This window comes from Emydura macquarii, unplaced genomic scaffold (genome assembly GCF_026122565.2).
Source record: "Emydura macquarii macquarii isolate MOO-44397 ecotype Brisbane River unplaced genomic scaffold, CSIRO-AGI_Emac_v2 contig_3470, whole genome shotgun sequence".
NCBI classification, from domain to species: Eukaryota; Metazoa; Chordata; order Testudines; family Chelidae; genus Emydura; species Emydura macquarii.
In genome coordinates, this window is record NW_027133607.1 from 302,144 (window position 1) to 316,887 (window position 14,744).

General features: G+C 43.1%; 1 protein-coding gene across 1 annotated transcript in view; it reads right to left on the reverse strand.

Annotated features, from left to right (window-relative positions):
• Positions 1 to 14,744, reverse strand: part of CAMK1D (calcium/calmodulin dependent protein kinase ID) — a 298,770-nt gene that overhangs the window by 109,509 nt on the left and 174,517 nt on the right. The window contains exon 3 of the mRNA XM_067534910.1: positions 12,803 to 12,877. Within this exon, the coding sequence (XP_067391011.1) occupies positions 12,803 to 12,877 (75 nt within the window). The remainder of the gene's footprint in view (positions 1 to 12,802; positions 12,878 to 14,744) is intronic.

Sequence of the window (14,744 nt, forward strand, 5' to 3'; positions counted from 1 at the left end):
CTGGTCACTACTATAATATACATATTTAATTACAATTATAGCAACAACATTACGTATTTCTGCAGTTTCAAATGAAGATTTCATTCTTCCTGTCCCACTTGCTTTCTGACCTAACCTATTCTTGGGTGCTGTTTTAAGCTGCTGTTGTGTGTCTCCCCACAGATGGATGCTTTCAATGGCAAGCAAAGGGATTCCAATTTACAGTTTGTTAAACTTTGAGGGATAAAATGTGCTCTATAAATGCAAGGTCACATTTTATTTCCCTAGATAATCTCTTTCTTTTTAAAGCATCTTTCATGGTGTATCTTAAAGAGCTTCCAAAAGTTCAATGACAAGAAATCTATATATATTATATCAAGACAATAAAGTGCTAGCGTGAGTCAAACATCTTAAAATAGCAAATCTAGCTGTAAAACCCAGTGACAAAGGAGCAGCCTTAACAGTCTCTGGCAGAGAATTTCATAACCCAGGAGGCAAAATGTCATAGTACTTTGTCAAAACGATTGTGTCCAATGTTTACATGAAGAACGGCATTAATCAATCAAAAATGTCTTGGATTGCAGTGACACAAACATTCAGCCAGATGGTATTGGTGGACGAATAGAACCAGGAAATCTCTCTCCTCTAAATGCTCTCACTCAACCATATTTATTTTCTTCCTCCTCATAATTTTTCTGTGGTTCGCATTATTTATCACACATTACATATGCAACAAAGCTAGGTAGGAACTTCATGGCTAGCTCTATGATGCACAGAACTCAGAACTTCATAGCAACGGCAGGGACTAAAGAGAGCTTCACAAGCACAGAACCCTACCCTTTGAGCTACAGGAGAACGATAGATGACCTACACCAATAAAGAGCCTATGACATACTGATAAATAATTCTCGTTTTCTCCAGCAGTTGGTGGTGGTATAGTCTATTGATACATACATGCACCCAGGGGTGTCATTTCAGAAATATTTGGGGGAGGGGAGTTGTGTCAGCCTATAGAACTTTATATGTGATTATATTCTATTCTGCAAAGTGGGGGCAGGGAGTGGCAGACATAATGGAGCATACAGATTTATGAAAAGTCTGTGGTGGGGTGGGGCAAACCAAGGTTGGGGGAAGGCAACTGTTCCATAGCAAATGACACCCCTGCATGACGTACCTCTGTCCATCGCATTGTGTGGCTTCCCCCTCCTCTAGTAATCAATACAGTAAGATATTCAGAGTACCAAACCATTAAGGGCCTTGTAAAAGAGATTATTACCAGGGGAAGAATGGTGCAGTAGTCAGGGCACTAACTGGTAACTCAAAAGACAGAGGTTTAATTTTCTGCTATTGGTGGTTTATTTATTTTATTTCCCTTAGGAAGTTTGGAATTCCTCCTACCTGCCCTGGCAAGACAAAATAAATAAGCGATTACAAAGGAGGTTAGTATCATTACTCCCATTTTACAGATGGGAAACTGAGGCACCAATGAGTTGCTCAAGGTCACACAGCCTCAGTGGGAGTTTTGTTTTAGTAAGGAGTAAATAAGGAGTGCAAGATTTGGCCCTCTGGGTACACCTTCCCTCCAGATTGAGGGATAAATAGTCTTTAACATGGACAGGATGTGCCCATATGGTATTAACCCAAATATGACGACTGGATATTCTATAAATACATAATCAAAAAAATCTTCTATCATCACAAAGATTATTTTCCTTTTTCTATAAGACACTCCATTTTTTAAAAACCATAGTAGAACTAAATACCATTTTGGAAAAAAAAATCCAGAAAATCTGTACGCATTATTTAATTTTCCAGTGAGAATGGCCAAAGCAGAAAACTATGACAAGAATTCCTGCAGCTGCTATAAAAATAATTTCTGTAAGCAGAGGTAACCATAGCACTACAAAAGGAAGGCAAAACAGTATTTCAAACAGGAATCTGAATTGCCTTAAGTTTTAGATTTGAGAAAATCCCTCTTCAGGGCCCTGATCCCAAACCCACTGAAATGAACGGAATGAATCCCATTGACTTCAAAGGGTTTGGATCAGGCTCTAGATGAATCGAAGGTAAAATGCAAGCTTGCCTTTCAATACAAATATAAAACGCTGTTGTATTTGAAGATCAGGCTTTATATTCTTGGCCTCCTGCCTAATGGGATCTTTTCCCCATTAGGTTTTACACATGGCTCCTTGATAACATAATTAAAATGAAAACTGCTAGTCAGCATTACATTGATTTGAATTCGCTCAAGGGAACTTCTGCAAAACAGCCCACCTGACTATGTCAACTAGAGCAGAGTCTGGAGTTTGGGGGTGACAGTGCTCAGGAAATTGGGTCTGGGCCTGTGGTCACGTCAAATGTATTGCCTACTAATTTTTATCAGAATATAATCCTTACGTACCAGAGTTGGCCAGCTTTACTTACATTGTGTAGTGCATTACTCCATGAGTAAATTCAGGGAGAGAGGCAAGTTTTAATACAGAAGTTGCCAAATAAAGATTTAAAACTTTGGCAAATGCCGATTTTAGCCTTGTATTTTCATTTAGTACCGTATGTTACTTCATCTTAAATCTTTCTAGGTTTTTATGAAAGCCCTCGTCTCTCTCAATTGATGCAGCTACTTAATCAGAATAATAATTAGTATATCTCAGTGCACTTCCTAAGAGCATTCTATTCTATCAGAATGTACTCTCGTAGTGTGCTATACATGGACTTACTATTTATTATGTGTCTCCTAATAAAGCTACTTTGCCCCAAATGCTAGCTAGCTGTTTTATTAATTTTAGTGCTGGCAGCATATGATTTAAAATTACTGAGTACATATAGAGCCAGAGCTAAATGCAAGAGACTAATTCAGCTACTATACGAACAATAAGTAACCAGCAATGAAACTTCTGACCAAAAGCAAGGCATGAAAGCATGAAATAGTTATTCAAATCCATCAAAATGAGATGAAAATTGCAATGCCTCTAAATAGCAATGCACCCGCTGCTTGAAGAGAAAGGGCTCATTCCTGCTCTCAGGGAGGCAGGAATATCATATGTGGCTACTGGCAGTTATACATCCCTGTCTATCTTATGACTCATCCATATCACATGCCCACTTAGTGCTGTGGCTAATTTTTATAAGTTATGCAGTACCGACACATGCACCCACATACCCAGGTGCAGAATAGAGCTCAGAAATTAGGAAGTGTAGCTCCATGAATAGCAGCCTCTGGAAATTCCTCTCTTCTTCAGCACCAGAGTACAATAGCTAGAACTGGATATCTTATTTAAAAATCTTTATTTACCTTTCCAATCTTTATGTAGCTTTTATGTTAATAATAAGAGTTGGTGATCTATTTATTTATTTTGTCTTGCCAGTGCAGGTAGGAGGAATGCCACGCTTCCTAAGGGAAACCAGGACCAGACTTGGTTAGAGGCATCCAGTCAGTACATAGCCCACACTCAGGAGGAAGGAGGTGAGGGGGGACAGGAGAAAAGATGGTGGGAACCAAACTTCTGAACCCTGGTGCCACAGAACACAATGCTAGTGTGCAGTGTGACTTTTGGACCTGGTTTTCAAAGGCATGGAACACTCACAGCTCCCACTGACCTGCGCTGGAGCTGTGGCTGCTCAGAGCTTTTGAAAATCAGGCTCTTTGGAACCATTTCCATCATGAAAATCCATCAAGTGTCCTATTCCTCATCGCCAACAATGGGCATTTTGGTCACAGAGGCTGGCATTTTCCAAGCGGCCTAAGGGGCTTTTGATGAGAGTTGGGCACCCAATCACTTAGCTCTTGCTGAACGTCCCAGTCAGAATCTTTTCAGGCATCAGAAGTGTGGCGCTATCAGAAATAAAGAAGAGTACACTATGCTGAGACCTGTCATCTTCTACGAAACCAACCAGCTGCTGAGCGCCAATGTCCATACTCTACATTTACAGCAGAATGTAGAGTACAGACATTGCACACCCAGCTTGCATGGGTATAAAAAGCGGTGTAGATGGTAGGGTGTGGCTTAGGCGAGTAGAGTAGAGTGCCCTATTCACCTGAAGCCCAGGGTATATACCAGGGATCGGCAACCTATGGCACGTGTGCCGAGTGTGACCATTTTGAGCAGCACACCATGCCGCTCCCAACCCCAAAGCAGGGCCGTGCGGCGGCTGCTCCTATCTTCCACCCCCGTCCCTCTTCCACGTGACAGACGGGGGCTGGGAGGATGGGAGGCTGAGGGGCCAGGTTGGCACGCCGCTGGCCCTGGCCAGGAGCCACGTGGAGGCTGCTTCCCCCCGCCCCTGGCCAGGGCATCGCTGGGCCCACGTGGGAGAGGGGTGGGGGAAAGAGTTGGCGCTCCCCCTTCCAAAAGGTTGCCGACCCCAGGTATATACCCTACCCGAGCTCTCTTCATGCCCAAGCAGTGCCTCCCACATCTACATTGCTATTTTTAGCAGCACAGCGTCTCGCTGCCTTCCCTTTGCTGGAGCCTTTCCCTGCCATAGAGGAAGGCTCTGGGAAAGGGGGAAATCTCTGGTAGGAGGGAGGTAGCAGACAACAGCTCTGGCAGCAGGAAAACAGTGGAGAAAGGCTCTGGCAGCTCCACATTGCCAGAGCCTTTTCCCTGTTTCCAGTGCCTTTTACTGTGGCTTCTAGCCACACACTGCAGTGACAAGTGTGGCTGCTGCCTACCTTTCACTGAGGTGTATAGCTAAATATGTAATGCCTGTGCGCTACATGCTGCCATAAAAGAAAACACAGAAGATCCTGCCTTTTCCATACATAATGTATTGTACCATGTAAACTGAACAGCTCCCGCTTAAACTGGATGTTTGGAGAACTGTGTATTCTGCTGTTAAAGCACCCATCCTGCTGCATAGACAGTCTCTGAAATATCACCATGAACTATTGAGTACATAGACGTTTAGTTCTGACTCTGTGGGTAATGAGTCATGAGAAACAGGCATACGAATGAAACCATACAAGGCATCTGTCCTGAAAGTCTATGTGTTGGTTTAATTAGCATCCTGATGTGATATTGCTTGTGTACCAGTGTTTTGTAATATAGCGTATACTTGCTATATTTCTTAAGGAAACTGGAAAACAAGGCATTTCCCTTAATTGTTTGTTGACTTCCTTTGAGGCTGAATATTTTCATTTAAATGTCACTTTCAAATAAAGTATATGCTTCACTGCATTCAGAGTGCATTCATGCACTGGTTATTAAAAAAAGAAATTCAACGCTTGACTATTGCTTAGTGCTTCAGTTTCTACCTTTCATTTACATAATATTCAGAAAGCTTAGTGTGTGCGCAGGGATATAGCTTTAATAATAATACTAGTATTAATAATAAAGTGTTTAGAGTTTAGTGCAGATGTCTAAGTATGTGGTTCAGCTACAAGGTTACCACAAGCCTGTGTGTATCTGGATGTAGCCCATAAACAGCAGAAGTAGAACCTGGGTTCCCCAATCAAAATTCTTAGTTAGTAATCTCTTTGGGGCAGAGATGACATTTTCACATATTTTTGTTTGATATTTAGCCCACTGGGTCCCCAAATTATCTGGCTGTTGCTATAATATAAATAGTACATAAATAATTATAACAATTAACTACAGTTAGGATCTTTCAAAAATCAAAAACACTTAGTGCCTGAGAGTTAAGGTTATCTTCAATGTTGCCAGTGAAGTAGATCCAGCATAGTTTAGCTTGTGAACGGGGCAGGGGAAAGGAGGACTGTTTAGTCTGGGGAGGGCATGAAAAGTTGCTTTGTTCTTGGCTATTTAAACTTTATTTACCCCCAAAGAGAATGACTTTTGCTTTGGCTAGAAGGTCAAAGCTCAAGTCACCCTACCAACCCAGGGAAGACCTCTCTAGTGGTGAAACTGAGGCACAGATGGAATCTGGGCAAGACAACCCTCCTCTAGGATATCAGCACAACTCTTTGACAGCAGACCACAAAACCTTGCATGTAAAGTCAGGACACACCGGTGGGGTCATTGTCATTTTTTTAAAAACAAGTATTAAAGGCCCAAATTCTCAGAACAACCTGCAATTCACACACCTTTTTTTAAAGCACAGAGGCCCCAGTTCTTAAAAGCTTTAAGCATCTTTTGCAAGGTTCTGAATGTTCTCAGTCCAGTGAGAGTTACGAGTGTTCAACACTTCACCAGATCAGAGCCTTAGAGCCATTGAAGTCAAAGGGAGTTTTTCCAGATCAAGGCCTAATTTGGACAGCAAACATTCTGCACACCTACATTCAGATTTAGGTGTTCAGGCTTGCTCATTAGATCCCTAGCTACATGCTTCTCTGGGGCAAACAAAGGGCCTGCTCTTGCAATCCATTCTCCTTTGAATGCTCCCATTGTCTTCAACAGGACTAGCACATGAGGAAGGTTGTGATGGGGCACTGGCCCCATACTGACCTCTAAGGGGTTAATAGAGACCTAGGGAAGTGGCGCAGGAAGCAGCCAATTAGAGAGGGTCTCAGAGGAGTAGCCAGTCAGGGCCTGGCAGGCCCATATAAGAAGAGCTGCAGGGCAGAGCCAAGTTAGTTTCTTTCTGGAGCTCAAGGAGGGAGGACCGTGTGCCTGGCAGAAGGATGCAGCTAGCACCCTGGACAGAACAGTGCTGATAGCAGTACCAGGGGAGCTGGAGTGAGCTCCTGGCTGGCTGCTGGGATTTGCAGGCTGAGGCCCTGAGGCAAAGGTGTAGAGAGTACTGGGGCTGCGGGGAAGTGGCCGGACAATTGGCTGCAGTCACCACTGGGGAAGTGGTGGGACATTTGGACTGCAGCACTCGCACAGATCATGACATGGCCAAAGGGCTGTGTTGTGAAGAGGACACTGAGGTCCTTGGAGTGATGTGGATCCAGGAGCAGAAGTGATGGCAGGTGAGACATCACTGCGAGAGAACATACTGACTTGTGGGGCTAATCCCTAAAGCGACCAGCAGGAGGCACCGGCGTGGTGAGTGGTGTCCTGTCACAAAGGCCTGTATGGGTGAGTAGAGGGTGCCAAGATCAGACCACAATCTGCACGTCAACAACTGAATTCCATGCATGGAAAAAATGTAGGTGCAAAACAAACACTTGGTTCACAGACTTCCATGCCAGAGTGAGACCTTTTTGAAAATATGGATCTTGGAATCTGGAGGAAGTTCCTGATCAGATTTAAAAGCAGGTCAAATCTGGGGCCTCCACTACTAGACAATAAGCCAGTCCTGCTCCCACTGAAGTAACTGACAGGTCCAGTTGATTTCAGTGGAAATAGGACTGAGCCCAGCAATAATGTAGAGTGAAATCGTGCTCCATACCACTCTTGCAAGTATTCCTGATGATGATCACTTGTGGGAGGAGGGAGTCACTTTCAGAAATATTATTCAGTCTTTTACTGTCCCCTTTTACTTATCAGATAAATATGTGCATATTCAAATTAGATCACTCTTAAGGTGTGACTCTCTAGCATGAATGAGAAATATCAGAGTATACAATATACACCATTAAAAAGTCAGTGCAGTATTTGCAAACAGTAACCACATCAGTGTATCTGAAATACAGTGGCATATCCTTATGCATAGAAGAGGAATAACAGCTAAATCAGGGTATGGCTACTATTGATCAATGACCTCCCCCTGCCTTTAGTCACTAGCAATTAGAAAGCACATGATTAATCTCAAACAAAGCTTATTTTCAAACCAAGCCAATGAGTTCAACCAAACATTTATTCCTGGAAATACTTTAACTTCCCCAATCCTCTCCAGTATCCCCTGGGGAAATATCAAACTCAGCAAACAAAAGAAACAAAACCCATCTTCATTCCCAGCAGGTAACTAGCTGCTCAGATCTTAATGTTATTACACAGCATCAACTTCAGGAACAGAGCAATAGGTTTCTTAGTTTGAAAGCACATAATTTGAATTCACAGAGGAATCACAAAATTACAGTAATGCTGGTAAAAATCAATCCCAAATGCGCTATGATTCTTTTCTTCATATATCTCCATTATGCAATATTAGTAATTTCTTTGCAGAATCCTCATGGGGAGGCATTACCATCTCATATTCATATTTTTATATTATAGGTGCAGCTGGTAGCACTACCTGTTATTAAGGTGACCCAATACTTCCCACTGTAAGACCCTATTTTCAGTTGCTTATAACTTTGACAAACTGTAACCATTTTGGTTGAAATTTCACATGCTGGGTGTCTGCTTTGGACTGAATTCCTCTGGAAAATTTCAGCCAAAATAGCTCAGCCATCTCTCAGAGGGAGACTACAGAAAAATATATTAGTTAGTCCATGTTACAAAACCCTGGCAACTTATTCTTTGAGAAGTTCTAGCTCCTGCCACGCTTTGGAGTATGAAATTTGGCAGGAAGGTGGCCTCTGTAGCAGGGATGTGCCTTTTGCTGTCCGTCCCTGTGCTGGGTCAGGGACCTGAACTGTGAACAGGGAGTCTGATTCTCCTGTGTTATTAATGACACCCCTTCCTACTCTCCTCCCTCCCGCCCAGTTGGGCCCAGGCCGACTGGATGAGGAATCAGTCTGATTCAAATGCAGAGGGGACAAAAGCAGGGGTGGTGTGTGGAGTAGATTGGGACAAGGAGCCTAGTCAGGACTGGGCCAGGGAAAGAAATGGGGTTGGGGAAGGCAAAGCAGTATGTGGGGGTGAAACTGCCACCAGATAAGGAGCCAGGGTTGCAAGGAAAACAGGAAATTGCTAGCAAAGGAGCCTGGAACTGGGAACCAAAGTGTTGGGTGAGAACTGGCACTGGCTGGGCAAGGAGACAGAGTGGGAGGACAGGACACTGACATTTTACAAGGAGCCCGGGGAAGGAGATTGGACTGGGAACATGGGTGTGGGGAGACAGAGTTATAGCAAGGCAAGGTAAAGAAGAGAAACATGCTTCATTTGTTGCAGAAGTTGGATGGTATGTAATGAATGGGGCAGGGAACTGCAGGTTCAGTCTCGTGCGTATGGGAGTTCAGTGGTGCTTTGGAGACATGGACTTTATCCCGGCTCTCCCCCAGAGTTCCTAGGTGATGCTGGGTCACTTAAACCAAACTTTTCATAGGTGGTCACTCATTTTCTGGGTGCCCAACTTGAGATCCTGGCATCGGATTTGTCAGAATGCTTGTCAGGTGACCGGATTGTGGCCAGCCCGGCCTAGTGGGCAGAGCAACCATCAGAACCAGAGTCAGAGTCCAAATGCCAGAGCCAAAGCCAGGAGCTGGAGCCAAAGGTCAGAACCAAATCCCTGGAGTCAGGAAAGCCAAGAGCAGGGCTGGTTCCAGGCAGGAGCAAAGCTGGGACTGCACTGGAACACTGCCAGGCGCAGGGCAGAGTCACGGCTGGGTACCAGACAGAAGTAAAGCAAGCACAGGGAGACAGAATCCACAGACACGTGCATTGAGCAGCCAGGGAGCTGCTGCTAGCCTTAAGAAAAGGCCTGCTAGCTTCCTCAGCCACTCAGGCAGGGCAATCCGTCAGCTGGCCCAGCTGGCCCTAGAAGTTTAAAATGGAGCACCCACAATTAGTGGACTCTTTTGACTAAATCGCCCTGTACCTCAGTTCCCCATCTGTAAACAGGAATAATAATAGCTCCATATCTCACAGGGTTGTTGTCTAAATAATTAATATTTGTCAAGCACTGTTCACACTATCGCAATGAGCATGACAGGAAAAACCCATGAGAAAATTAGTAATACTTTTTTCAGAGGAGTGTTATATAGACATGACTTGGGCATTCATTTTGTGCTCTCTTGGAAGCATCACTTATTGGAGTTATTTGAACAAGACAAATTTGATGCTTGGTTTTGTTTTGTTTTTTACTAGAAAAACTTGCTTTCACACATTGTCAAAATTGCAAACATTGCACTACAGGTTCTGAAACCTTCTAAACCATTTACTCCCAGGTTCCAAAGCAACTAACATGCCGCAATTCAGTGTTATCAGTGTGCAGCTTACAACACATCCTCTGCCTGGTATAAAAAAGCTAGAACTCTGGGGAGTATTCTCTGCTCAGTGTAGAGGGGAGGGTTCTTTTACACCATTCAGTGTTACTTACATCTAGAGCTGAGAAGAATCCAGGCTACAAAATTTAGATCTAGATTTCAACCACCACAAAGTTTGGGGGTGCTCAGATTTCAGTTAGTTACAGCCTATCAGAAATAAAGGCCAACCACCAAATTCAGATCCATATTCAGACATTGAACCCTCTCAGAGTGGGGGATCTTTGGAACTCTCATCAAGAGGAAACAGACCTTTCTGCCTGTAAACTATCTACAGTTCTAATGTTCCTTCCTATTGTCTGTATTTTAAAATGCCCTTTCCCAGAGTACAGCTGAAGTCATATGTCGCACCTCCAAACAAAGGCAGGTTTTAAATATAAGTAAAACATAGTAGGACCGGCTTGTTCAGGTGACAGATAAATGAAGACTACAAGCTAAGAAACACAAGAAATAGCATAGCCAATTAGGCAGAGGTGCAGTCACAAAGGTGCCTAGCTTCACATAATGAATCTGCGTTATTGTAGCAACAAGTTGATGTTCCCTAGGAAACAAGAAAATATCCATGTGTAAATCTTCCTATACGGAATCCAGGAAATGGGGCATGTTAAATTGGTTTTAATTCTTAGGAACTTAGTGGCATTCCATTCCTAAATGCCAAACATCAAGGGTGTTCCAAAAGCTCGTGCTATGGGCCAGCACGCAGCAGGACTGAATCCTTGGCCACCTCCTCCCCACCCGCATGGGTGATTTGACCTTCTCCCCAGAGAGTGCAGGAAGAAGAGTATTTCCTTGCTGTATCCTACGCAGAGCCAGAACCAGTCTGGCCTTGTTTGTCTTGCAGCAAGTACCTGGGATAAAGGGCAATAAAAAGAGCTAGTAATTCCTGTTGGAGTTTTCCTCATATTTTAAAAGACAGGAAATTCAGGATCAACCTCAATCTGGTGTATAGCAATCAGAACACACGCAGCAACTCTTCACTTCATTCTACCCTTAAGGAAATATCTAGTGCTACATCCTCCATTGGTATAAATGGGATCAGCTCCACTGACTCCAGTGGAGTTCCAATGCATTTTAGTGGAGCTGTGTTCATTACATCAGCTGAGGTTAAAATCCAACTTCCAGTAAACCTGTTTTACAAATATTTAAATAAAAAGGAAAAAAATTGCTACAGAATGAAGAGGTAAAGTATGAATGAAAAGAAAAGAATATCAGTAAATATGCCCATGATATGCCAAATTATAACTAAAATACAGAAACTCGTAAGAAGGCTCCTCTTCAGTTAGCCTGAACTAGGACACTCGGTAACTCCACTTGAACTAGTGAGAACGACCACACTGCAAAACAACACTGGAGCTTCACAGAGTGATTGGATTAGCAAAGTGATTGTATTAGCAGCTGATGAATTATTGTAACTAAAGCTGTTGTATTCTAGGGTGAACAGATAGCAAGTGTGAAAAATCAGGACAGGAGGTGGAGGTTAATGGGCACCTATATAAGAAAAAACCCTGAATATTGGAACTGTCCCTATAAAATTGGGGCATCTGGTCACCCCATTGCATTACTAGCTCCAGTGTCAGCAGCATTCCAGCTTCAACCCACCCCACCCAAAAAGCCCAGCTAGCAGGAGCCTTAACTTAAACTAAAGATCGTAAGTGTTAACGGAGTTGGGTTATGGCAAAAGTCAAGTTATAGTTTGAGCTATCAACACAGTGAAGACGAGCCCATTCATAGGTATTCCCCATGTCTGAATTCTAAAGTTTTTATGAGTCTCTCTCTTTGACAGTGTGGAATTGTTGTCTACAAGATATTTCTAGTGCTTTGTCCAGACTGCTTTAAAACAATCTGAGCTATGAGGCTTCCACCACTTCTTTGGGTCTGAGATCTCACAGTGAAGTCTTTCCTGATATTCAGATTCAATATTTCTCCTCTTAATTTCAGCCCAAACAGTCCCTTAGCAAGTTACCAATAACAGAAAGAGAAAATAGGTGAACTCCAGTTTTACAGAAGTGGTAATTGAATGTCTGAAACCTTCTTAAAAATCACAATTTCAAAACAATGGATTTTGGATTAAATAAACATTGGGATTCCAGGCATGACATAAATTTCAGGTAACATGCAGATTCCAGCATATGAAGTTTGGAAAAATCAAGGTTTACTTGAAATTAAATAAGTTAATAAATAATCATAATAATTGATATTTTACTAAAGAAGTTAAACAAAAGCAAGTATTCTTAGCCAATTGGTCATGAAATAGATATTTCGAGAAATTCACTTGGTTTGTTGGAATTTTTAGGACTGATACTCCTCTGCAGTTTCCCCTGCAATACTCTGGGAAGAGGCTGTCTTCTTTGTTACTTGTTTGTACAGCACCTAGCACAGTGAGACCTAGGTGCTATAATAATAATTAATAATATTAAATGTATCTGGCACTGAGATAATCCAGCTGACTGAGAACTGGGAAATGTATAGCATTATGTAGGTCAGAGGACATTTTAATTTCAACTCAGGGTTTCTAAACCAGATTTTGAAAAGCAAAATGTTGATGGCTGAGGAGCCAGGTGCCCTGGGTAGACCATAATGGGGAAATACAGGTGCTGTTACCCTGAAACTGTGACAGAGACTATTCACAGAATAACATTATTACACAATTTCAGCAAGAGCGTCAAAATCTGGCCCACAATATTTTAAGCATCACTCTATTCACCTTCAGGGTCTTCCTCAGACGATAGCCAAATGAGGTAAATATTTCTTGGTTGAAGAAACAAACAAACAAACAAAAACAAAAATCCCGCTGACAGTTTTGACAAGATGGTAGTTAACAGCAGTACTTACAATTGCATGACCAGATACAAGTGGTTTGGGCTCTCATATATGTCTTCCAGGGCAACTATATTTTCATGTTTTATTCTGAAAAGCAACAACAACACAAGGTAAGCGCAAGGTTAAATGGTGAACTTTCAGCAGCTGCCCAACAGAAAGCTATTTTTAGTTAGGTGGTACTTGGCGGCGCCTGCGATTTACAGAGTCAGAACCGAACCCAGTTCCGCACAAGCTGTCAGGCGTGCCTGGCAGCCCAGGATACTGTTATTACTAAGGTTAAGATTCTGTCATGGTTATTTTTAGTAAAAGTCACAGACAGGTCGTGGGCTCACTAAAAATAACCAGGGGGTAGGGCTGAGGGGAGGAATGACAGCCCAAGTGCCACTGCCATGGTGGGGGGCACAGCCCTGGCTCCACCACAAATCACGGGTGTGGGGTAGGGGCACACAATCCCAGCTCCAACCACAGCCGGAGCCCTGGGGAGGAGGGGGCGCACAAGTCCTGGCTCCAGCCCTGACTGCAGTCATAGGGGGAGGAGGAGTGCACAGTTCCAGCTTCAGCCCCAGCTGCGTGGCAGCCTCGGGATTGGGGGCAGAGAAGAGTACCCACCAGCTAAAACAAAAGTCAGCGCCTATGTCTGGGATTATTGTCTAAGCAATTCCAAACAATTTCTAAAGCATACATTTAATTTGCATTAATAGAGGCTCTAAAGGGACTAGCCATTTAACTGCAAGGGATACAATATTAATTATACAAAGCGAAGACAATTGCCTTAAGTGTGGGAGAGATCCCCGAAAAACTGTAAGCAGAATATGGCAGAATGGCAGTGGACACTCATCAGCGAATGCTAAACCCTCAATTCTGGGGGGCATAATCCATCCCAAACCTCTGAAAGGCATAAGTAGGTACACAAGGCCCAATACTGAGCAGTGCTAAGCACCCTACACTCCCACTCAAGTTGATGAGAGTGCAGAGTAGTCAGCACCTTGCAGGCTCTGACTCATACTGTGCATGTATTAGGGTGGTCCCGCTTCCAGTGACATCACTGGGGAAGACTGCGTTAGACTTCAATGAGAGAGATCAGACCCACCACATACAGGAATGAAAAGCCCCATTCATGTAAAAGACAAATAGTAATGATCTGCCTCACAGCCTCCATATTCAGGAAGTATCTGGAGTGTGTTAACCCAAATCTCACATGCTGTAGGATGTCACACAGCAATATATGTGTGGCTACATGTCTTCTGCTCTATGGAAGTATCTGAAAAATCCTACCTCACTCCAGTAAATTGTCCAGAGAAACAGCATCATAGCTCAAGCATTATAATATTGGTGATAAGAGAGCACTGAAGAAGATAAGCTTGTAAGTCTTAATCTTAGCATGTGGGACTGGATGTCTGGTATCTCAGCTTTTCTATGTAATTTTTCCAAAATTATATAGAGTGGTTGCCTTAAAAATGTCTCCGGTCACCTATCCTGTCTCATCTCAAAACTCAAAAGTTGATAACAGGAAAACAGGACTCCCTGGCGCCTGAATTTCCTGATGAAATTATGAAAGAAGTAATAACTGAGCAGATCAACTACCTGTGTTTTTTTCCAGCCCTTACTGACTTGATGTCATTTACATTCTACGCTGGGTTTGTTTGTATTTAAATAAATGCACAACATCAGCCCCCAGAATGGACTGAGAGCTTGCAAAATTCCATTTGGAAGAACCCAGCCAGTTTTGCCCCAATAGCTCCATCAGGTCAGCAGAACCGGCAGCTGCCCCCGCCAGCAGAACGTCTAGGGACCATTTTTCTGGTGTGGCTCTGCAACAAGCAGATTTTTTTTCAGTTTGCCTCAGGCAACTCAAGACCATAAGGGAGTGATTTTTGGAAATGCAGAGAACCCACAATGCTACTTGAAGTCAATGGCTCAACGCTTGTGAAAATCAAGCCCTACGGCTAATGCC